At 40.1% G+C, this 25,314-nt stretch overlaps 1 protein-coding gene across 3 annotated transcripts in view; it reads left to right on the forward strand.

Annotated features, from left to right (window-relative positions):
- The first annotated feature begins 4,941 nt into the window (after nucleotides 1–4,941).
- LRRC72 (leucine rich repeat containing 72) overlaps nucleotides 4,942–25,314 on the forward strand; it is a 70,290-nt gene continuing 49,917 nt past the window's right edge. The window contains exons 1-3 of one of the 3 annotated variants that reach the window (XM_010862163.1): nucleotides 5,036–5,120; nucleotides 22,262–22,335; nucleotides 23,100–23,142. In XM_010862163.1, the coding sequence (XP_010860465.1) occupies nucleotides 22,302–22,335; nucleotides 23,100–23,142 (77 nt within the window). In that variant the 5' untranslated portion in view covers nucleotides 5,036–5,120; nucleotides 22,262–22,301. Of the gene's footprint in view, nucleotides 5,121–15,953; nucleotides 16,047–22,261; nucleotides 22,336–23,099; nucleotides 23,143–25,314 lie in introns of those variants that run through there. The other 2 variants (XM_010862164.1, XM_010862162.1) reach the window with 2 other exon arrangements.

Genomic DNA, 25,314 nt, shown 5'->3' on the forward strand with positions numbered 1-25,314 from the left:
GGCAGGAGGAGAAGGGGACGACAAAGGATGAGATGGCTGGATGGCATCACCAACTCAATGGACATGAGTTTGAGTGAACTCTGGGGGTTTGTGATGGACAGGGAGGCCTGGCATGCTGCAATTCATGGTGTCGCAAAGAGTTGGACACGATTGAGGGACTGAACTGAACCGAACTGAACAGAGTGTATAAAGAGAAGGTACCAAGCACTGAAGAGAAAAGGAACCAGAGCTACAACCTGGAGCCAACAATTAGGAAAAGGAAATAGAAAAGGCAACATGAGACATTTACTAGTTGATTCCAGTTAATTCCAGTGGAAGGAGTGTACAAAGCCTGGTCAATATTTGTCTAATTGTGCTGTGCAAGTATAACTTGGCAAGCTTTCCAGGTGGTGCTAGTGGTAAAGAATCCACCAGCCAATGCAGGAGATGTGAATATGATCCCTGGGTCAGGAAGATCCCCTGAAGGAGGGGATGGGAACCCACTCTACCACTCCAGTATTCTTTCCTGGAGAATCCCATGGACAGAGGGGCCTGGTGGGCTATCGTCCATAGTGTTGCAGAGTTGGATACAACTGAAGCAACTTAGCATGCAAGCAGGCAAGTATAACTTGGCACCTACTTGCTCACAGGTCCTAATACAAAATTCTTCACTCTGTTCTCCTTTGAACATATTGTATCTGTCCATACAGACTGAGCTACACTGCAGTAAAAAAGTTTGCCTCCCCTATGAAACCTCAGAGAATCAATACCACAAGTGTCTCAGTCACACACCACGTCCCCCAGGAGGAGGTAAAAGTCATTCAGGAACCCAGACTGATGAAGCAGCCACCATCTCAGAGGTTGACCTCCTCATGTCAGAGCAAAAGAAATGTCATGGAGGATCTTGCACTGTTATATAAATGCTCCCATTCAGAAATGACCCAAATTATTTCTATTTGCAGCTCACTGGCTGTAGCTAGTGACCTGGCCCTGTGCAATGAGAAGGGACCAAGGAAGTGTAATCTAACCATGTGCTGAGAAGGTGAGAGGACCAGAAATATGATGAGTCCCTCAAATGGTACCTCATCATCATGGAGAAACAGTCAACTTTTCTTTTTTATCATGGAAACAGCTATGGATAAAGATAGCTCTATCCATAGACAAACCCGTACAGCTTATTAAAATCAGAGACATCCCTTTGCTGGTAAAGGTCCATCTAGTCAAAGCTATGGTTTTTCCAGTAGTCATGTATGCATGTGAGAGTTGGACCATAAAGAAGGCTGAGTGCCAAAGAATTTATTCTTTCGAACTATGGTGCTGGAGAAGACTCTTGAGAATCCTTTGGACTGCAAGGAGATCAAATCAGTCAATCCTAAAGGAAATCAACCTTCAATATTCACTGGAAGGACTGATGCTAAAGCTTCAGTATTTGGCCACCTGATGTGGAGTTTACTCAAGAGACCCTGATGCTGGGAAAGATTGAGGGCAGGAGTAGAAGGGAGTGACAGAGGATGAAATCATTGGATGGCATCATCAATTCAATGGACATGAGTTTGAGCAAACTCTGAGAGATAGTGAAGGGCAAGGAAACATGGTGTGCTGCAGTCAGTGGGGTCACCAAGAGTCAGACATGACTGAGCAAATGAACAGTAACAGCAACAATATCATGTTATATAGCTGGGTTGTACCCACTAAAATGTAATGAAGGAAAGAAATTTTCTCTTTTATTTTTCCTGATGTGTCCCTAAGGCCTAAAATAGTTCTTTAGCATGAAAGAGTTTAAACAAATATTTTTGGGAAATAAAACTCTTGTGAGAAGTAAGAATAAGAAGAAAGAGAGCTAAGAATGTTATCATTTATCAGAAGGACTATGACTAACTTGCTATTAATCTTTTCAAAATCACCAAGTAAGACACTTCCATAGTCAAATGATTCACTAACTTTATTGAAATGATGCTGTCATCACTTTATTAAATTGCTTCAGAAACCTTACCTCAATTAAGATCAAGTACAAATCCTATCTATGTCCAATATCACATATTTATTTATTTAAAACATGTATTTATTTGCTTTTGGCTGTGCTGGGTCTTTGTTGCTGTGCACAGGCTTTCTCTAGTTGTGTTGAGCAGGGGCGCCTCTCTAGTATGCATGGGCTTCTCATTTTGGTGGCTTATCTTATTACAGAGCATGGGCTCTAGGGTGCAAGGCTTTCAATACTTGCAGGTCGTGAGCTCATTGGTTGTGGTGCACAGGCTTAGCTGCCCCGAGGCATGTGGAATCTTCCCAGACCAGGGATCAAACCTGTGTCTCCTGCATTGGCAGATAGATTCTTAACCACCGGACCACCAGGGAAGTCCCAATATCACATGTTTAACAACAAATAGCCATCAGTTAAAAAAAATTTTTTTTGTTAAGAGGAAGGGCAAATGGATGGCCTTCTCCACTGAGTTAACAATCTCAAGAAATAGGGTAACATTTCAAATTCTCACACCTGCATGGGAAGTCTTAATCATGTATATTGACCTGGATTTTCCCTATATTAATCTATAAATTTAGTGCAACCCAGTCAAAATTTCAATTGGACTTTTTTCTGCATAAAATTGTTTCCATTTTAATTTCATCAGGTTCCTAACTTTCATAAGTCACTGAGTTTCACCCAAAATGTCTTTGACATTTGCTGGAAAGCTGGATTGGTTTAGGAAAATGCTTAACATCAGTGAAACTCTCTGGTGAATTTGCTAAGAAGTAACACCATATGATGATAACCATCATGTCATCTTGGGAGATTCCCTGATGCCCTATCCTCTCCCATCCTGGGGCCACCCTCAGAGTGCAGCAATGGAGAATCTAAGCATGGTGACCTTCTTCCTTTCCCAGACCCCCAGATTCTCCCCAGCATGCTCTGGACATTGTGACCAGTTAGAGAGAGCTGCCCAGAGGAGCCAGGCTGAGACTTCCCTTGATCCTGGGCACATGGCCCGGGATATGTGAGGACAGGTTCTGACCATTTTACAGTTTAAGTCCAGCAGGGAAGCCCAGTGTTACCCATATGGTGACAGATAATATTAGTCGGTGACTGGTGCAAAAGTAGACGAAGCCAACATGGCAGGAGAGGTTCAAGTCTCTGAGCCTTACCCAGGTGGCTCTGCATTCTGGATGGTGTCTTTACTCATGGTCAGAAAGAAAATGTGGCCTCTCAAATGCAATGACACAAGGTTTAAAGGCAGCGGACTGGCAGATTAAGCCTGGCCACTCACTAAGTCAGGCTAGGAACTGAGTCTCATTCCGATGTTCACCCCCAGCATCAGCCTCCTTCCTAGTACGTGATGGAGGTTCTTGGGCTTCTCCTGAAGGAAGTTAAATAGAAAGCAGGTCAGGATGTTCTCAGTAGACCATTCATGATTAAGGGGTGGTTAATCTGCAACATGGCTTCCCAGATGGCACCAGTGGTAAAGAATCTGCTAATGAAGGAGACGAAAGAGATGCTGGTTCAATCCCTGGGTCAGGAAGATCCCCTGGAGGAGGGCATAGCAGCCCTCTCCAGTATCCTTGCCTGGAGAATCCCATAGATAGAGGAGCCTGGTGGACTTCTGTGTCTCTTACTTGGCTTTGAGTTGTTCTGTCTAGTGAGAGACCCATAATTTACCTATCATAGGCTGAAAGGCAGGGGTGCCTTTTAACCCTAAAATGGTGAAGGACCCCGGTGAGCACGCCTGGCCCAGGTATGCTTGACATCATCCGGGAGTTGATTTGGGCAGCTGATTTCCCTGCATGCAGTTGAGGCAGGGGAGACCTCAGTTTCTGGCCTGTGGAATTCACCCCACTCCTTCGGTGGGGTAAACCTCCTGGGTGTTCCTCTCTCTCTGGTGGCCTGTTTGACCTCCCCTTTCTGTGCTGTGTTGAGTTACCCCCACCCCCTGAGATTCCTCATCTCAATCCAAATTCTGTTCTCTCATAATTGAAATTCACTTCCCAAGTCTGCTGTCCCAGACTGACACTGTGGACAATTTGCTGGGAATCTTTCCAGTCCTGCTTGGGGCATTTATAGGTTTATACAAACACTCTCTTTGTAATCTGTAGATGGTCCTGACTCAGTTTTTACAGCAAACATTGTGTGATAAACTAAACATCTTTCCTCATCGGTAAATGTGACTCTATTGCATCATTCTTTTACAGCTGTTTAATTTCCACAGGACAGATGATTCAAAAATCCTTTCCCCTCTCCGGTTGTTTCTTAGATTTCCCTTATTAGAGATAATATCACAGTCATGTACTTTGTCCCCAGATGATCATACATGAGGAATTGTAAGGGCAAGGGAGCTAGGCCTCATGGGGGTGGGTCCTGCCTGTCCCTCTTACAGCTGTGTGACTCTGGACCCGTTACTTAAATGTCTGTGCCTCAGTCTTCACATCTGTAAACTGAGCCTGCTGTGGAAATCTTGCAGGTAATACAGCAACATAAAAGATTTATCGCCACTCTAAGCTGCCTTCTGGTCACAGGAGTGATGAAATTGTGGTAGGGGACTGATCAGAAGTACCATGACATTAACCCTTTAAAAGGGTTCTATTTTTAATTTATTTATGGCAAAACAGGGTCAGGTACTTATTTTTATATTTCCAATTGATAAATATCACTACATAGGTTTTACAGTTAAAACGTCATTTTAAATAGCTACTTTCTGTAACTTAAGATATTTCTGATAAGATGGAGAAATGGTTATATATGTTTTAACTTATGAAAACCACCTGTATTAACTGTAGGGACTATAGCACCAGTGTGCATGCAGCGTCACAGCTTTCTGTTCTGACAACTCCCATCTTTTTTTCCTCTGAGTGGAAAAATCTCATAGCTTTTTTTTTTTAACTTTGTACATAGCTATTTGTCATATCAACTTGCTTCTTTAAATAGACTGCTATAAAAGTTGCATCTGAGCAAGGTTTTAACTCTTGTTGGAACAGACTGTCACTGGGTAAGCAGTCAGTCTCAGTGGGGTGACGGAGAGCAGGGGTGTCAGAACCCGAACTTGGTGACAAACTCATTGGTGCATGAAGTGGGCCTATACTGAGGATTCAGAGCCTCTCTCATTTCTGGAGAAGCCTCGTGGAATGACCGGTGGGTGCAGTGTCAGAGTTCAAGCCAGGTAAGGAGCGTGTCCTTGTGGAAAGAGGCAGCCTGGGGGTGGTGTAGGAGTTCCAGCAGGGGGAGGTGGGCATCCAGCAGACCCGTGTGGACCGTCAGTCTCCAAGCTGAGTGAAGGGAGAGTCCATCTTGCAGGGCCACCTGGGCTTCAAGGTGGACCTTAATTGTCCACGAATGATAGCAGTACCACCCCACTGGCCAGCGTTTAGGAAGGCATTGTGACACCATTCAGGCCCAGGACACCCACAAGGATGCATTCAGGAAAGGAGAGACTCCTGGAAAGGTTTTCACTCTCAGAAGGTGATGATAAAAGTAGCCCCTCTTATTCCTCTCAATAGTAATACATCAAAACGTGAAACTTGGAGCTGCCACTGCTGTCCTGTGACAGAAGGAGGTGACCTGAAGGGAAGTTGACTTAGAGGAGTATAGCATTTAAAATGAGCAGGGTTCTGGAGCCCTGGTCCTGACTGTATAGAGCGCAGAACTGCTCTTCCTTTGGGCTTCTGTTATGGAGGCAAGGCATTTCTTAACTGTTTGAACAAGTAGAGCCTAGTGTCCAGGTGCCATAATAAAAGACATCCTACCTGATAACTATACCTTTCCTCCATACTTAGCACCTATGACTGCCAACGAGTCTGCTAGTGGCTCTGTGCGTGACAAACCAGAAGGACCAAGACACTGGGTGGTTAGAAGCAAAACCCAAGATCATTTATAGATAAACAATAAAAGATCCAGGGCTTAGAAACTGTCCTGGGAAAAACCCACAGCCAGGCTTTATGATTTTCCAGTGGGTCGCTCTTATGTGGAACTCCAGACAACTGCCTCAGGGTCATTCCACCAGTTAAATGAAGCTTCTTAAATGTTCTTCATTAATACAGAGTGTGAGCTTGTTATGTTGCCATGGCTACCTACAGTTTAGGTGTGATCCATATCTAAGTAACAACATGAAGTTAAAAAAATAGCTTATTTGATTAATAATTGTATAGGAAAAAAATATGGCAGGAGGGAACAAAATAGCCATAGGGTGAGAAGTTAAGCTGTGGAAGCTATACTTTTTTTAGCAAAGAAACTATCAAGTTTACCAATCCAATAATATTCTTAGTAAATTTTCTTGTCAAAGGACTTCTGACAGGGAATTCCTGAACTTTTAGCGAAAACAGAACCCCCAAATACCAAGGGATCATGTCAAAGAACAGAATAATTTTGATAGTAGAAGTCATTTTCACCGTGGGCCACACCAAGATAAACAGTTAATGGGCGTGCACTTGTAATACTTTGAGTCATTAATTTGTAAACGACAAAGATCGGAAATAAGGGATTTTCTTCACCCCAAAGACATCCTACTTACTAAGGCCATAATACAAAATATAACAAAACTCAACAAAAGGAAATTGAAAAGGAATGTATGTAATCATACCAAAGACAGGATGCATGACATTTCCCACCAACTAACACCACAATAGGTAGCTGAATCAACTAGCTATACAATCTGACTTAGAAAATATAGAAAAGATTATTTAAAATAATGTCATATAAAGGGCTTAGTTGACTTCCTTTGTCGAATGGTATTCACACTTTAGTGACAGTATTTTAAAAGTTTGTTAGTAAAGGTAGGAATGCAGTAGAATATTTTTAGACCACCTACATTTAGCATACATTAAATTACACAACACATTCCTTTTAGTAAATGCTCCTTTTATAACATTCATTCCTGTTACTAATAGAAACTGCAAAGAGGATTATGATATTTAATTAATTCACAAAATGCAGCTGTACTTCAAGCTCTTGGCATCTGTCCAATATTTTTAATGTAAATTTTTAGAGAAAAAAGAGGAATTATTTCAATTTTTTCTTATTAGTTCTTAATTTGGGGGAGGAATGGGGCAAGTGAGATCAATAGAGGAAAACTCTGGGCAAGTGTTGCAGTAAAAATCAGAGTCAGTGTGGGCAGGATGTAGATCCAAGAAATCCCGTGTATATGTGAAAATTCCATGACGTTATAAGGTACACCTTCAGGATAATACTGCCACATCAACAAACTTGGTAGTATTCTTGATTTAAAGTACTTGGTAGTATTCTTGATTTAAAGTAGAGAAATCTAGTATAAACCAGCTTAAACAGAAAGAAAAGTGTATTGACCCACATAACCAAACTGCAGTGGAAACAGGCATAAAGCTAGCTAGCACCAAGAGCTCAAATGCCATTAGACATGATCTTCTCTTGCTCTGTATGTTAGTTGTTTTTTGTTTTTTGTTTTTTTAAGTGAATAAAGGCTTTTTATTTAATTATTTTTTGGACATGCTGCATGTGGAACTTCCCTGAACCCATGCTCCTTGCACTGGACCACCAGGGAAGTCTCTGTCTGTTAGTTTTATTTTCTTCTACTGTAGATCCACTTTCTATATAGAAAGAAGCATGGGTGGTGGCAGTCTCTAGGCTCATACAATAACAGTTTAATGATAGTGAAAAGATCCTAGAAAGGGATTCTGATTGGCCTAGCTACTGTGATGGATCAATAATTGTGGCTAGAGTTGTGAGGTCTGGATAAGCTTAAATCCCCACCTTTAGACCAAAAACTATAAGCCAGGGAGGTAAGTCAGGCAGACCCTATTCTAACAGTGGCTTTTAACAAAACCTCTCATTATAAGAGTAGGGTAGAAAAATGAATACTTAAAACTAATACATGTAGGATGAGTTCTAGTTAGCATTATTAGAAGAGTAGAAATAGTCAGTAGAAAAAAACCATCAGATTATAATGACAACCAATAGAGTGGAAGAATATACTGCAAGCCACGTATCTGACAAGGGTATAGTATTCAGAATATGCAAGAACCGGAACAGCTGAAAAACAAACCAATCAAGAAGTGGGCAAAAGTCTTGAATACCCATTTTTCCAAAGAAGATATACAAATGGCCAACAGGCACATGCAAATGACACTCAACGTCACTAGTCATTGCTGTGCTGTGCTGTGCTCACTCACTCGGTCGTGTCTGACACATCATGATCCTGTGGACTGTAGCCCACCAGGCTCCTCTGTCCATGGGATTTCCCAAGCAAGAGTGCTGGAGTGGATTGCCATTTCCTACTCCAGGAGATCTTCCTGACCTTCAACCTGAGTCTCCTAGGTCTCCTGCAGTGGCAGTTGGATTCTTTACCTCTATGCCACCTGGGAATCCATTAGTCATTCAGTTCAGTTCAGTTCAGTCGCTCAGTCATGTCCGACTCTTTGCAACCCCATGAATCGTAGCACGCCAGGCCTCCCTGTCCATCACCAACTCCCAGAGTTCACCCAGACTCACGTCATTAGAGAAATGAAAATTAAAATCATAATGAGTGTTGGTGAGGAGTAGAAAAATTCAAACCCATATGTTGCTGGTAGAAGTGAGGTGGTGCAGCCACTGTAGAAAACAGTTTGATGGCTCCTCACAAGTTAGTTTGGACCGTGGGAGGGAGCAACCAGAGGCTGTGGGAGGCAGGCTTTGTAGGAATAAGAGGGTGGGGTGCCTTGGTTCCCACACAAGGATGTGATTAGATTGACGAATTCTGCGGGCTGGCAAGGAACTGAAATCTGCTGCTTAGGAGTAAGTAGTAATTGTGCCTGGTCTGCTTGATAAGGAGGATTGCTTGACCAGGGGACCTTATCTGTGAGGGCAAGCAGGGAGGAGAATGTACACTTAGGTCATTTGAGGGCTTCCTGGTTTCAGGTATTGAGGCAGCAAGTGATACTAATTCCAAGTCTTACACTGCATAGATTTACCACAAGAAAGAAATCCTCCTTTCCCCCTTAGTTCCAATTATTCTGCTTAGCCTGTCTCAGATCATGTACCTACCCTTAATGCCAGAGGTTTGAAGATTATGATTATCAGCCTCACTGGGCCATAGGATTGGGAATGAAGCTGTGCCCCCAATGAAGAACATCTCCTTTCAAAAGACAGTGATCAAATGACAACATAATTCCTAATCACAATGTGTTCCTTCCCTCTGCTCGCCTACTTCCTTTCTCTCTCACTTTTTTCTGTTTCTTTTCCCTTTTTTCTTCTCTTTATCTCCTGCTCCTCACCTCCTCTCTGCAGCTTCCCTCCCATTCTCTTTATCCCCTCCCCCATTTTTTTACTTTGTTCTGTTCTCTCTCACTTGCGTCTCCTTATCCCCTCACCTGTTTTTAATTGTCCATGCCTGCAACAGCCCCCAACATGTATCACCTATATAGTGCCCCAGTGGCTCAATGGTAAAGAATCTGCCTGCAATGCAGGAGACACAGGTCCAATCCCTGGGTCAGCAAGATCCCCTGGAGGAGGTCATGGCAACCCACTCCAGTATTCTTGCCCGGAGAATCCTCATGGACAAGGAGACTGATGGGCTACCATCCATAGGATCGTAAAAAAATCAGACACTACTGAAGCAACTTAGCACACAGGAATCTAGTGGCCTTCAGCTGGACTCCTGCTCCTTACTGCTTTAGTCAGATCTCTAAGTAAAGGAAGAAGAATTAGGCAAAGCCAAAATTAACTGTTAGTCTACTTTTCCTATCCAAATTTACAAAAACTGGCCAAATTTCATGGAAAGTATACCCTAATTGGGAAAACCAATTTTTCCTTTGTTATAATCTAAAATGAGTTCATGAAGCAAAGATCAGTTTCTGAAACTCTAGATGTACTTTCAATGCAAAATCTGTCAATGACTTTATACTTTTTATGAAAAAGGTTTTTCTGAACTGCTTTGCAATACATAGTATCTCTAATTAAAATAATTATTGATCTTTTGTCTTTGTTTTGTGGGAAAAGGTGGTAATGAAAGCATTGCTAGTAAAATACCTAGCAGCTGAAAAAAGGCTACAAAGAGTACACAGTTAATATGGTCAATAACACAGTTTGGAATTATTTACAAAGGTAATTGAAACACTTCACACTCTAAGCAAGTAAGAGTAGTGGTTTTAATGATCTACTTGAATGCCAGGTAATATCAGAGTAGAACCAACTACAATTAATGTGTTTAAAGCTGTAGATACCCATGAGATTGCTTCCTAACAACCGTTTCTTGGAGTGAATCTCATTCACATCCTCTAGTCCATGGCAGAGTGTGTAGCTTATGGTAGGGACTCTGTCAGTTTCAGTGCCTGACTGGCTAAAGGAATGAATACATTGATAAAGGACATCAGATCATCTGATGTAGCTACCTCATGCAGTGAGACTGCACTTTAAATGGCTTGATTGCCCAAGTGTAGCCTGTGGGTAACTCAGGCTTCTTGGAGCTAGTTTGGAAGTCTCTCTGCCACTTTGTAGACAAGAGCAACAAAGAAACTGTCTCCAGGAATCCCAGATGCCACTGCTAACACTGATCTTCTGCAGAAATAATCCAGGTCAAAAAGGGATATGACTTTCAAGCTGAGTCCTTATTCTGAAATGTTTAAATTATGGGGGTGTGAAGAAGAAAATTCCAGCAGGTTCAGATGCTTGAGTTAGAAAGAGTCACAAAGAAGCCTATATGTTAACAGAGGTGAAACCCAGCTCCAACATAACACCTCAAACTTGAGAAAATAATAGTGCTTCCATTGTCCCACTACATTTTTTTAACATACAGCACATTTGAAAAAGTTTTCATGTAAGAAGATGAGAAAATATTTATTGACTTGGTAATAGCATTTATTCTGGCAGATGGTATTTTTTTTATGTCAAAACTCAATTTAGATTAAGTTGTAGTTTAATAACAACCCTCCAACTAAATCATTGTCTATTATGATAAAAGAGTTAAATTTATTTTTACATTTAAACATGTAGTTGCATGCAGATAACATTCCAAAAATATATCTGTCTTTCCAGATTTAAATATTAATTTGAAATTGTCAGGATGGAAATTTTGTCAAGTGTTTACAACATAAGGTGACAGGAGCAAGAATTCTTTTGAGAAAGATTGAATTTGATTATTTAAATGTATCTTTCTGGTCTTCTGAGATTTTAAATTGATATTGATGTCTTTTGTCAGTTTTTAAAAATTTTTTATGTATATATCTTTAATTGGCATATAATTGCTTTACAGTGTTGTATTAGTTTCTGCTATACAACTATATTGATATTTATATATAATGTGCATATTATATATAATACATACATGTGTGTGTGCATGCTATGTCACTTCAGTCATGCCCAACTCTGTGTGACCCTTTGGACTGTAGCCCACCAGGCTCCTCTGTCCATGGGATTCTCCAGGGAAGAATACTGAAGTGGGTTGCCATGCCTTCCTCCGGGGGATCTTCCTGACCCAGGGATTGAACCTGTGTCTCTTGCATCTCCTGCACTGGCAGGAGGGTTCTTTACCACTAGCACCACCTGGGAAACCCCAATAATATACATACATGTTTATAATGACCTATTGCTGCATGGCAAATTACCTCAAAACTTTTGCAGCTGAAACAGCAAACATTTATTATCTCCATTTCTGAGTGTCTGGAATCTGGGTGTGCCTCCACTGGGTAACTCTGGCTGAGTTTCTCAGGAGGCTGCATGGCTGTGACCTTCTCAAGGCTCCAGTCTGGGGGATCTACTGCCAAGCTGGCTCATGTGACCATTGCAGGCTTCAGGTCCACTCTGGCTATTGTCCAGAGACACCAATACCTTGCTATAAGGGCCTCCCTATAGATCAGCTCACAACAGGACACTGGTTTACCTCAGAGTGGGCCAGAGAAAAAGGGAGAAGGTGCCCCAGACAGAAGTCACAGTCTTTTTGTAACCTGCCCTCAGAAGTGATAGCCTGCCCTTCTGCCATATTGTTCATTCAGAGTGAGTCCAAAGTCCAGCCTACACACGAGGGGAGAGGATTAATTACACAAGGATGCGAAAACCAGTAGGATCACTGGGGGCATTGTGGAGTTTGCCTGCTATGTATGTGTGTGTGAGGGGGAGGTGCACACATGGGTGTACATTTGTATGAATATATACATACACGCATGCACACACATGCATTTACATGTGCATGCACACATATGCTGGGTTTCCCAGGTAAGTGTTAGTGGTGGAGAACCTGCCTGCCATTGCAGGAAATGTAAGAGACACAGGTTCAGTCCCTGGGTCTGGATGATCCCCTGGGGGAGGGCACGGCAACCCAGTCCAGTGTTCTTTCCTGGAGGATCCCATTGACAGAGGAGCCTGGCAGGCTGCAGTCCATAGGATCACACACAGTCAGACATGACTGAAACGACTTAGCATGCACACACACACACATAAATATATATACACACATATATATACATGTATATAGAGCCACACATTTATATAGAGACTTTATGCTTGAAATGCCTGATTGCTACATCATATGTGTGATAAAATGCAATATTCCTTTTTATATTCATCTATTTATTATTAATTGAAAGATAATTGCTTTACAATACTGGGTTTCTGTCATACATCAACATGAATCAGTCAAAAGTATACATATGTCCCTTCCCTCTTGAACCTCCCTCCCACCTTCCACCCCATCCCACCACTATAGGTTGTCACAGAGCCTCAGTTTGAGTTCCCTGAGTCATACAGCAAATTACCACTGGTTATCTATTTAACGTATGGTAATATATATGTTTGCATGCTACTCTCTCCTTTCATCTCACCATCTCCTTCCCTCCCTGCTGTCTTGTCCCTAAGTCTGTTCTCTATGGAAATGCAGTATTCTTAATAGCATTAACAAGACTTCTCTGCCAGCTTAAGATAAACGTCTATCAGTAACTCATCAAGTCAAAACTGAGCAAAGCAACAGAAGGGTTAGTAATTTCGATGACATTACACAATGAAGTGCTATAATGAAAATTAATATTTGTGAGTTGTGTGAATTCCACCCAGTACCACCTCTAATTTCAGGCAAGGGGGCTTCTGCCCTAGGCTCCTTGATTTAGAGGACACTGCTCAAGTCTTCTACTGGACTCATGCCCTACCACTCTCATGCACTCCACCGAGGGACAAGTGGATGAACCCACCTGGAGTTCTTGCCCCCTCTATGACCCTAATGGACATGTGATGCCCTAGGTGTAAAGGATAGTGAAAAGGTAGTTATAGGAGGGGATGGGCAGAACTTAGGTTCTTGGGAGAAGATGTGAAATCACACTGAAGCAAATTCAGGTTTGGAACTGATTATATCATTTGATTAAGCTGGGACTTTGTCTAGAGGTTTCTAGCTTTTCCAGACAATATAGGATGTTTCCAAACTTGAATCATTTCTTATTCCTATACAGGAAGGTATTTTGAGGGTTGTATGTGAATTCTGAGAGAAAACAGGTATGTAAAGATGAAGTGGAAAGGGCTGCATCACTTAAAGCATCAAGTGGTAGCATTCTGGGCATGGACCTTGGATGTCAGTGAAGGGGTGCTTTTGGAGATAGATTCAGAAATGACGTTTATTCAAAGTCTGGAGGCAACAGCCATTAGCCTGGGAGAAGAGAGCAAAGAAGACAGCTTTGAACTTCCCAGGGGGTTCCGTGGTAAAGAATGGCATCATATATCATAAAAAGATATACATATAAGAATGCAATTTGATAGTAACTGATATATTATTTATTCTATGGTCATTGTATTCAGTAGGAATGGGTGGTAATTATTCAAGACAAATTAAGAAGAGAATTTTTTAAAAAATTATGTCGCTTTCATGATGGCCATTACATGAATAATTTTTTTCTTACACACTTTTTACTAGCAAATTATTCTTGAAAAACAATTATATGTCAACATCTCAATGAGAACCTTTTATTCTGTGAACAATACATTCTACCTGTCTGGGAGAGTGTAATTAAATAGTGGATTTTTTGAAGTAAACTTTCAGCTTCTTTATTTTACTGTTGAAGAAACTGAGGCTCAGAGCCATTAAGTGACTAGAAGGTGGCCAACAGATAGTTAATTTCAGAACTGAGACTAAACCCCACATGCCCTGACTTGGAACACAAGGCTTTTTTTTCTTATCCAAATCCACATACATGATATGATAGAGCTTTCAAACTGGGATATGCATAGCCCTGCAGGCAATGGCAGCATGCCAGGGAGGCAAAGCCACAGGATAAACACAGGGTGTCTTGCTTCAATGTAAATATTACTCAAAGATTTGAGGGGAGTTAGGGGGAACCACTTTATTTTTATATTAAAACAAAATTGATTATAAAGGAGAATGTACATTTTACATGAATTTTTAAAATTTCAGTTTGGATTCCTCAGGCTATAATCCCATCAAATGGAGGTAAAAGTTCTCTCTGTTCACTTGGCTAGGGAGGGGTACCTCTTCTGTAGCTCCCAGTGTATGAAGACATCTAGGAAGAACCTTTTATACAAGGAGTGCCTTCACTAATTCCCATCTTTCACATTTCATTTTAAACTTGCATTAATTTAGTCCTTGCAATCAGTTAATGGTAAATTTTTCTTGAAGAGGGAACATGTAAAGACCTCTTAATAGATGAGTCTCTGAGTTCCTTTCCTAAGAACAGAGCTGTCTGTTTAAAATTTATTTCCTCCTCTGAATCAGTGTAAAGTGAAGAGATTTCAGAATAAAATATTTAAATGTGATTTTACTAGAAATTAACTGGTTAGTAGTTTACTTCTATAAGACACTCTCTAAAAATAAATAGCCTATGGTTGTAAACCTCACATTTGTGTAATGTACAAAATTGACCAAGGAGTATGCATTTCCATTTTTCTATGTAGCATATTAATAAATGATATCTGGAAAGTTGTAATACATATTAACAGCAAAGATGGGAGACAAGATGCTAGTAAATTATTTTATACCTTTTCTCAGTGGACCATTCCTCTCTGATTTTTATTCCTGGGTTAAAAACTATTTAAACAATGGTTCTTAGATGGTTACTTTCCCCATGGTACCGAGAAGAACTGTTATCCACCTACCCCAACAGGCTCAAGTACTTATAAAAAGTATTTATACTCAAATATTTATAAAAAGTTCTAGAAATAATATGTTTTGACTTCTTCACTGAAACCTTTTTTCAATGCTCTATTCCAATACCAACACTTTTTAATGCAAGTAGCTTGATCCATTTCAAAAAATTACGTTTAATTCCTAGATTTCAAGTTCAAATTTGGTGCCAAGAAACCAACCTATTGAATTGAATCAATTTTTATTAAATGCAATGTGTTAGGTCCTGGCCAAAAAAAAAAACACAACCCTCCAGCCTCCAAAGTTTTCCAAGCTAGAGGAAAACCAAATTCATATAAATAAAATCATCAAGTCTTCAAGATTGGATGAGACTGGCCAAATAGTGGCTCAGCTTAACAAAATAAATCCTAATGCAATATTTCTTTTCAGAAAATAAAAATTAATGCAAAACATACATGATAAACAAAAATGTCAAATTTTAAAATAAAGACAGTCTCACTAGTATTGATTTTTTCCCCCTCCTTTTGCGTTAAGCTCCAGGAGGACTCCACCAGGCATCGCTTCACTCCTACCCTCCACAGGTGGCTGGTGGTTTCCACACACATCTACTTTTCAGAAACCTAAATTTTCTAATATTCATATCTCAATAGAGTTATTATTACTGGGTGACTTCAGTGGGGCCCTCTGATACACTCGTGGTCTCTGGTCTCTACCCGATCGCGATCCCTCCTTCATCCGCGGTATGCAGCACCCCGCGCAGGAGAAACACTAGAGACCTGAGGTGCGCCGCAGTGGCTGTTGCAGGGCCACAAGCGCAAACGTCACAGAAGTCCGGATTTGGCTTCACATCTTCCCTACTTCGGATTGGCTTTTAGTCCACAGGGCGGTGGTAACTCTTGGTAACCGCCAGAACAGTCAGCCGCAGGCCAGGCTGGGTCGATCACAGGTGCTGCTGAGTGCCTGGGTGTCCTGATGGCCAGGGACCCCAATCATCTGCCGCGTGCCTGCCGACCCCCAGCAATCCCAGTGAGGGTCGCAGAAGCTGCCCTGGAAATCAGCCGTACGGTAAGCATCTCCCTCTTCCCCAGACCACGGAGCGTTTCGGGGGATCCTGACAGATGCTCCAGTCCGCTAAAGGCCACCCCGGGGTCCGGGGTGAAGGGATAATGCAACCAAGGTCCCCAGGCAAACCTTCCACTGAGGCTAGAAGCCTGTAATCTCCTGAATGGGGTTTGGGGACTGCCCGGATCCACACTAATTTACTCTGACCCTTTGCCATTTAATATCTCCTGCATATACAATTGGAGAAGGAAATGGCAACCCACTCCAGTGTTCTTGCCTGGAGAATCCCAGGGACGGGGGAGCCTGGTGGGCTGCCGTCTATGGGGTCGCACAGAGTCGGACACGACTGAAGCGACTTAGCAGCAGTAGCAGCAGCAGCAGCATATAGAATTATGGCAGTTTATAGAGACTAACCGGAGAAGGCAATGGCACCCTACTCCAGTACTGTTGGAAAATCCCATGGATGAAGGAGCCTGGTGGGCTGCAGTCCATGAGGTCACAAAGAGTCGGACATAACTGAGCGTCTTCACTTTCACTTTTCACTTTCCTGCATTGGAGAAGGAAATGGCAACCCACTCCAGTGTTCTTGCCTGGAGAATCCCAGGGACGGGAAAGCCTGGTGGGCTGCCGTCTATGGGGTCGCACAGAGTCGGACACGACTGAAGCGATTTAGCAGCAGCAGCAGCAGCATAGAGACTAACAGGATTTCCCAGGTGGCGCTAGTGGTAAAGAACCCTCCTGCCAATGCAGGAGAGGTAAGAGACACGGTTCGATCCCTGAGTCAGGAAGATCCCCTGGAGAAGGGAATGGCAACCCACTCCAGTATTGTTGCCTAGAGAATCCCATGGACAGAGGAGCCTGGTGGGCTACAGTCTATAGAATGAAGGAAGAGTCAGACACGACTGAAGCAACTGAGCATGCCCGCTGGCACACAGAAATTAAGACCATAAATTTGAAATTTTGACCCTCCAACAGATATATATACATGTAGAGCCCTGAAATGTTGTTTCCCTAAAGTGCAGATTGACACACTGGGAGGAGAAGTTGTTTGAGGGACAATACAAGCAGAGTTGAGGACAGTTTGCTGCTGCTGCTGCTAAGTCATTTCAGTGGTGTCTGACTCTGTGCAACTCCATAGACATCAGCCCACCAGGCTCCCCCATCCCTGGGATTCTCCAGGCAAGAACACTGGAATGGGTTGCCATTTCCTTCTCCAATGCATGAAAGTGAAGAGTGAAAGTGAAGTCGCTCAGTCATGTCCGACTCTTAGCGACCCCATGGACTGCAGCCCACCAGGCTCGTCCATCCATGGGATTTTCCAGGCAAGAGTACTGGAGTAGGGTGCCATTGCCTTCTCCTGAGGACAGTTTAGATAATGACTAAAAGAATCCTTGAGTGGGAAATGAAAAAAGTCACAATTGTGTTGTGCCATTTAGGACCTAACAAGGTGTTCTCGAGTTCTCACACTTATCTAGAAAGGCTTGGAGCTATGATAATTAATCAAGGCTGAACGTTCTATAATGAATTGGAAACTTCACACTAAATCCTAACTAACTCGTGGTACATGTGTATTGCATGAAGGTATAGGAATGTATCATTATAGTAGATAAACCATCAAAGTGAGGATATTTTCTTCTATAGACCTTAATAAAGTCTTCATTCTTCTAGGATGTAGTAGTCCCACAATTTTCAAATATGTTATTCTATTTTATTTAGATCCCAAGGTATCTGCAGTGGAAGTAGCTGCTTTTTTTCTTCTCTATGCTAAAACGATCTACATCTAAGTTTTGTGCTGGGTTGTTTTTATTTTCCTGTTTCATCAGTCAGTTAATTTGAAAGCTAACATTTCCCCCTTTTCAGATCCTGAAATTACTCTGCAAATTGAATACCTTTTCTGTGTGATATTCTCTACCATGCTACACAATATTGCAGATTCAAATTCTACCTTCTTGAAACCCACCCTCCCTGCTCCCATTGTCTTTTTGCTTCTCTTCATAACTTTATAACAATCCCTCGTGTATCTTCTTATGCAGCTTGTCTCTCTCCTCCTCCATCCAAATGTAGACACTTCAGGATGATCTTCCCTGGGTCCCACTCTCTCCTCTGTGCTGGCTGACGACCAGGCTGGACATACCTATCCTGACACTCTGGTGAGATTCACTCTCCCACTTGCAACTTTCTGGTGGTCACCTTGACCTCTTCCACCAGTGCCTCAATTTCACCCTTTCTCAACTGCATGCATCTTCCCTCCCAGTCACCTTTCTCATCATCATGTCATCACATTATTATCATCACCAGTGTCTTCCTTTGCCCTTATTCTCTGCCTCCAGTTACTTGCCAGTTCTCATCAATTCTCTCTGTATCTCACATGTCATACCTGTTCACTGCTCATTCTCACTTGCTTCTGTCCCTGAGGCAGGCTTATCAGATCTTGACTTGATTTTCCAGAGGCAACCTTGCTTCCTGTCTGCAGTTCAATCTGCACCCTAGGCCATGAGATATGGTATGCTTTGTCACATCTTTTCTCCTGCTTAAAAATCCTACAATACTTCTCTGCAAACTTCCCAGAGTTGAGTCCATTGATGAATTACCCAGTTGTTATTAAGTCCATTCTTTTACAGCCCAACAAAGCAAGGGAACCAAAAGAGAAGGAGGAAAAATGATTTTAAAATAACTTGATATTGGATATTACTTAAAAGCATTGATATAGTTGTCATGTGAAAAATCAGAACTTTATTGGACTTCCTTACACTGATTTCACCATGCTGATAGTATATATATTTATTGTATATATATTTAATTTATATATATTCAAAATTAAATTTAATTTTATATTACATAAAATATGTGATTTTAAGTTAGAGTTCTTGACCCATTAAAGTTTTCTTTAAGCAGTAGGTACACACTTCTGAGCCTAAATTTCAAAGTGAGCACAAGTATATGACCCCAATTCACCTTTTAAAATGGATCCCTCACAGTTGCTTGCTGTATTCCTTTTTCCTGCAGCCAAAGAATGTACAGCCCTAATGCCTTGTACGTTCTTCCCTTGCTTTTCCTCCTTTGTGTACTTACTTCCCTGTGACTAAAACACTCATCCATCAAAATCTTTGTCTAAATTGTCCTCATCGTTCAGACTGAGTCCAACTGTCAGTCTTGCCCTAAAATCCTCTCAAAGTTCCCAAGGTTGACAGTACTTTCTTATTCCTCTGAATTCACTAGAGTGGTATTTTTCTTTTCTCATAGTGCTTAACATTTGCAACCTTCTTTTGAAACATTGTGTATCCTTCCTTCTCTTATTCAAAGTTTACTTATAGGGAATAGACATCTTACCTGATTCATTGCTACATTTACTAGCTAGCCATAGACTAAACTAGTCACATCCTGAACCACAGTAGTTTGTGGTTCAATAAATAGCTGAATGATCTGTTTGGACAAACTTTGGTAGAAATGTTCATGTAAAAGTATGCTGTTGTGTGCAGCTATAGTAAAAAATAGTATGGCAATTCCTCAAAAAGTTAAACATACAATTATCATGTTATCCAGCAATTCCATTTCTGAGTATTAATATATACTCAAATGAAGTGTAAACAGGGTTTCAGATATTTGTACACCCATATTCATAGAACCATTATTCGCAACAGCCAAAAAGTAGAAGCAACCCAAGTGTCCACTGATAGCTAAATGGAAAAACCAAATGTGGTATACACATACAATGGAATATTATTCAGCCTTAAAAGGAAGTAAATCTTGACACACTACAACTAGGTAATTCTTGAAGACATTATGCTAATCGAAATAAGCCAGTCACAAAGAGACAAATGCTGCATGCTTCCATTTATATAAGGTACTTAGAGTAGTCAAATTTATGGAGACTGAAAGTAGAAGGGTGAGTGTCAGGAACAGGGGAGAGAGGGAAAGAAATGAAGAGGCAGTGTATAGTGGGTACAGAAGTTCATTTGAGATAGATGAAAAACTTCTGAAAATGAATGGTGGTGATGGCTGCACAGCAATGTGAATGCACTTAATACCACAAAAATGTACAGTTAAAATAGTAAATTCCACATTATGTATATATTACCACAATTAAAAAAAAAAAAAAAAACAGTTCAGGGAAAGAATTCTTGTGTCTCTGTAGATGAAAGGAATATGCTGCCAGTGAAGTTGTTTGTTGATTGGGAACTGGAACTGTTCCACCACAGATTCACTGAAACTTGAAACTTCTTGGCACATTTTCGAGTTCTTTGGCATTTTGACACTTTGGTGTTACCAGATTCATATGAAAGTTTTGCTTGGAAGGAAGTATGCCATGATAAAGAGCTGTGTAAATGAATAATTAATTACATCAGTGATTTACATATTGTGAGTTTAAATTTCCCTTTTTCATCTTTTTATTTTCAAAATTTAAGTCTTGAAATATTCATTCCATGGGTAAAATGTTCAGAATGTATACTAATTTCTGATTACTAAGTTAATGTCATAAAATATTCAATTATTGAAAAATGAATTTCCTAAAAAGTGACAGTCCCTTATAATCTCAAGTAATAACTGGTTAATGGTTTGGAGTGTGTGCATTTTGTGTGCATATAAATGTCGTTAGTAACAAAAATATTGTTACATATATAAATATTATACTGCCAATGGCATTTTTACTTAAAAATATATTTTGGATATATTTTTTAGGTCTAGATATCCATCTCTCTCTGTTTTTAAGCTATTGCATATGTCCTACTGTGAAGTTGCATCTTACTATAACCCCTATTCCAATTAATTGGGCATATTTCACAACTACAGACAATGTATGTATGAGATGAGCAATGATATTCACATTTTGCTTGTGTGTGTATGTACTGATGTATTTCTGAGTGTTAGATGTGAAACTGTGGGATAAAGTTAGAAGCCAGCTTGCAATTTTAAAAGGTAGCTGCAAAATTTTAATTATGCTTTGACTAAGCCTTAACATTCAAAACACTTTGGCAAAACTGAGATTGACTGTGTTTAGTACAAGCTGATGGTTTTGATGTTTAAATTAAAATACCCAGATGTGGATGTCTAATGGGTTTTTCTAAACTCCAAATTCAGCTCATTTATCATGGTCAAAAAATACCCTAATGGAAAGGCCTACACCTGAACCAATAAATTCTCCAAGCCCCAAGATCCAACTTGTGTAACAGGGTCACAAAGAAAGTTTGGGGTATAAATTAGCAGCTGTTCTCCATCCCTGGGATATCTGTCTTCCTCACCTCTAGATACTTGTTCATCCCATTAAATCTAACTTTTTCATGTCCCCTACTAGGTAACAAAACCAATGTCAAAAATCCATAAATCACTTCCTGACAGTATAACCTCACCACCCACAACAAATTCAGGTTGAAATTTCTGAAATTTGGTGATTGCTTTGACCCTGATAATTACAGTGTTTGTCAGATTCCAGAAGTGCAATGATTATACTTTCCACTTCTGCTGTGTCTTGTTAGCTTTACTCCTTCATTGACAAATTATAGACGGTCTTTAATTTTTCCATATCATCTTAGGCTACATGGCCTATAAATGTTATTTTGTAATTTAGTAAAGGATCTTAAGAAGAAAAAGCAAAGCAGTGAAATAGCTGTTGTTGGATATGTATTTTCAAATAAAAAACCTATGGGAATAAAAATTGCTTCTTCTCCACCAAAAATTCCCATGGTCCAAGTATATTAGTAATTCTCGAAACATGAAGACACTATTTCTTTGCAGAGGAAAAAAAATAACATTCATACACTCATTCATTCATTTGTCTGACATCGAGAACTTATAGGGTGCATTATACTCCCTCCATCTCCAACCTTGACACTGTCTTCTGTAAAAATGGAAATCCTACCAAATATCAGTCCTTCATGCTTAAAATAAAGGAATATTTACAGATATTTAAAGACCAAATTACTCTTCCTCATGGAGAATAAAAAGCTTGTTTTTGGTATATAAGCACACATGCACATTTTTTTTCTCTTGATTAAAATTTATTTACACATCTGTGCCCGGGATTAAGGATAATGAAATTCAACCACAAAAATGATTAAGTAATGTTGAATTGTAGTGTTGGAATTTATCAGTTTAGAGTAGTTGCCTCCATATTCACCTTTCTTTTGATCTTTTTGTAGACATTATTGTTATTGACTGCAAATGTCTCAGTATTTTTGCTCAGTGGAATGTGGCTTGACAGATTAATTATATGTTATCAGGCAATTGAAGAGCAGCTAAAGATATGTGGCCACAAGAAGGATGCTGATGTCTTTGAGCTGTTTCTTTCTCAAAAGTAAGTGTACTTTATGTAAGAAAGAGAAGGGCATCATGTTATGTTTTATAGATTCAAATGTTCTCTTCCCTTGTTTTCCCCTTGTGTGGACTGGCTTTCACATGGTTTTTGGCATTCACAGTCTCTATTGGAGAGGCAGGATCCTGAAATGGATAAAAACAAAGATTATGGAGTCAGGCTGAGTTGGAATCCCAGTTCTGTCTCTTCCAACTAGATGATCCTGGGCATGTCGTAAACCTATTAGAGCTGTCAGTTTAGCCAATATAAATGTAGAATACCAGTTACATGTGCATTTCAGAGAAACAAATGAATATAAGTCTTTTAGCATAAATATGCCCCACATCACATTGGGACATTTGTTGTTTCTCTGAAATGCACATGTAACTGTGGATCCTGTATTTTATCTGGCAAACCTATTGCCTACATATAACAGTACTACCTGTTTCACAGGGTCATTGTGAAGATTAAGTGAGTTAGTTGAGAGTAGGGAAGGGTCTGGTACACAGTAAACAATCAGCATTAGTGCAGTTAATATTACTACTGTGATTAAAGGATAATGACTCATTATAGCACTGTACTAAAATGATAGCCCCTATTATACTATAACCACTACCCAATAACCTTCATACTAACTTTACTGGTAAGTAGGAAAACTTCTGCCTTATGTTACAATTTCCTTTCATTCCACTCTAACTTCTCAACGTGGCAGGCGGCAAAGTGAGTCTGTCGGTAATGCCTAACGCGGCTCCCAACTTCTTCTTCAGAGCAAGTCACAGTGCCTGAGGTAGAGCCCAGGTGGAAGACAGGGTATGTGTTCAATTGGATGCTGACAGCACAGGTTTTACTACTGCACCAGTGATGCCTATGTAGAAAAGAGGCTTATCATATTTCTACTTGTACTTAATATTCAGAACTTAGCTACTTTTTAAAGAAAATGTCCTACTTTATCAATGAAGTTAATCACTTTTTCCCTGGTGATTTGAGGAAATCCTTTATTAATAAACATATTTATTTTGATAAATATTAATATGTTTTAGTTCATTAGTGCCATGAATAATAGTTATCTTTGTAATGACCCTGAATCTCTTGGTGGTAAGAGAATAAATAGCTAATAAATTTAAGATTTTAAAAAATAAACTTTTTAGAATGGAGCAAGTATGATAGGCAATTCTGACAAACTTAAGGTCATACTTTGATCCTCTCTATAGACCAGTTTGTTTTATAATAACAATAAATATTTTTTTGTCTTCAAAAGATTGCATCTCTAAGCCTTTCATGATTTTAACAACTGTATACTATTGATCATTAGGATAAGTAGATAACAATAAGAAATGCTTTAAAACAGTAGCAAAAAGGAAATATTGATTTTCTGACAGTGGATAATTAGTGGTCTTCTCAATTCAAGGATAATACATTTTATATCCTCAGAATACTAAGTTATCATTTAATACATCTAGGTACAAAAAAATGTTTCACAGTCCAGATGCCAATAAACTGGGTAAATTAGGTTATTTGCCTAAGTCTTTGTTGCGCTTGGAAAATGGAAAGGATCATATCAATGTTTCCTTGAGAAATCATGGAGAACATATACTGTAACAGCAGAGTTAATGTATCATTGTCAGCATGAGTCATTGTCATCAATAGTAGTCGAATTTCTTTCTTTTTTTTAAATTTTTTTTTACTTTAAAATATTGTATTGGTTTTTCCATACATCAACATGAATCCGCCACAGGTGTACATGTGTTCCCCATTCTGAACCCCCTCCCATCTCCCTCCCATCCCATCCTTCTGGGTCATCCCAGTGCACCAGCCCCAAGCATCCTGTATCATGCATCAAACCTGGACTGGTGATTTGTTTCACATATGATATTATACATGTTTCAATGCCATTCTCCCAAATCATCCCACCCTCTCCCTCTCCCACAGAGTCCAAAAGACTGTTCTATACATCTGTGTCTCTTTTGCTGTCTCGCTTACAGGGTTATTGTTACCATCATTCTAAATTCCATATATATGCGTTAGTATACTGTATTGGTATTTTTCTTTCTGACTTACTTCACTCTGTATAATAGGCTCCAGTTTCATCCACCTCATTAGAACTGATTCAAATCTATTCTTTTTAATGGCTGAGTTGCTGCGATTCATGGGGGTTGCAAAGAGTCGGACACAACTGAGCAACTGAACTGAGCTGAACTTAACTGAATACTCCACTGTGTATATGTACCACAGCTTTCTTATCCATTCATCTGCTGATGGACATCTAGGTTGCTTCCATGTCCTGGCTATTACAAACAGTGCTGTGATGAACATTGGGGTACACATGTCTCTTTCAATTCTGGTTTCCTCAGTGTGTATGCCCAGCAGTGGGATTGCTGGGTCATATGGCAGCTCTATTTCCAGTTTTTTAAGGAATCTCCACACTGTTCTCCATAGTGGCTGTACTAGTTTGCATTCCCACCAACAGTGTAAGAGGGTTCCCTTCTCTCCACACCCTCTCCAGCATTTATTGCTTGTAGATTTTTGGATAGCAGCCATTCTGACTGGTGTGAAATGGTATCTCATTGTGGTTTTGATTTGCATTTCTCTGATAATGAGTGATGTTGAACATCGTTTCATGTGTTTGTTAGCCATCTGTATGTCTTCTTTAGAGAAATGTCTGTTTAGTTCTTTGGCCCATTTTTTGATTGGGTCATTTATTTTTCTGGAATTGAGCTGCAGGAGTTGCTTGTATATTTTTGAGATTAATTCTTAGTCAATTGCTTCATCTGCTATTATTTTCTCCCACTATGAAGGCTGTCTTTTCACCTTGCTTGTAGTTTCCTTTGTTGTACAGAAGCTTTTAATTTTAATTAGGTCCCATTTGTTTATTTTTGCTTTTATTTCCAATATTCTGGGAGGTGGGTCATAGAGGATCCTGCTGTGATTTATGTTGGAGAGTGTTTTGCCTATGTTCTCCTCTAAGACTTTTATAGTTTCTAG

Source organism: Bison bison, unplaced genomic scaffold (genome assembly GCF_000754665.1).
Source record: "Bison bison bison isolate TAMUID 2011002044 unplaced genomic scaffold, Bison_UMD1.0 scf7180017864479, whole genome shotgun sequence".
NCBI lineage: Eukaryota > Metazoa > Chordata > Mammalia > Artiodactyla > Bovidae > Bison > Bison bison.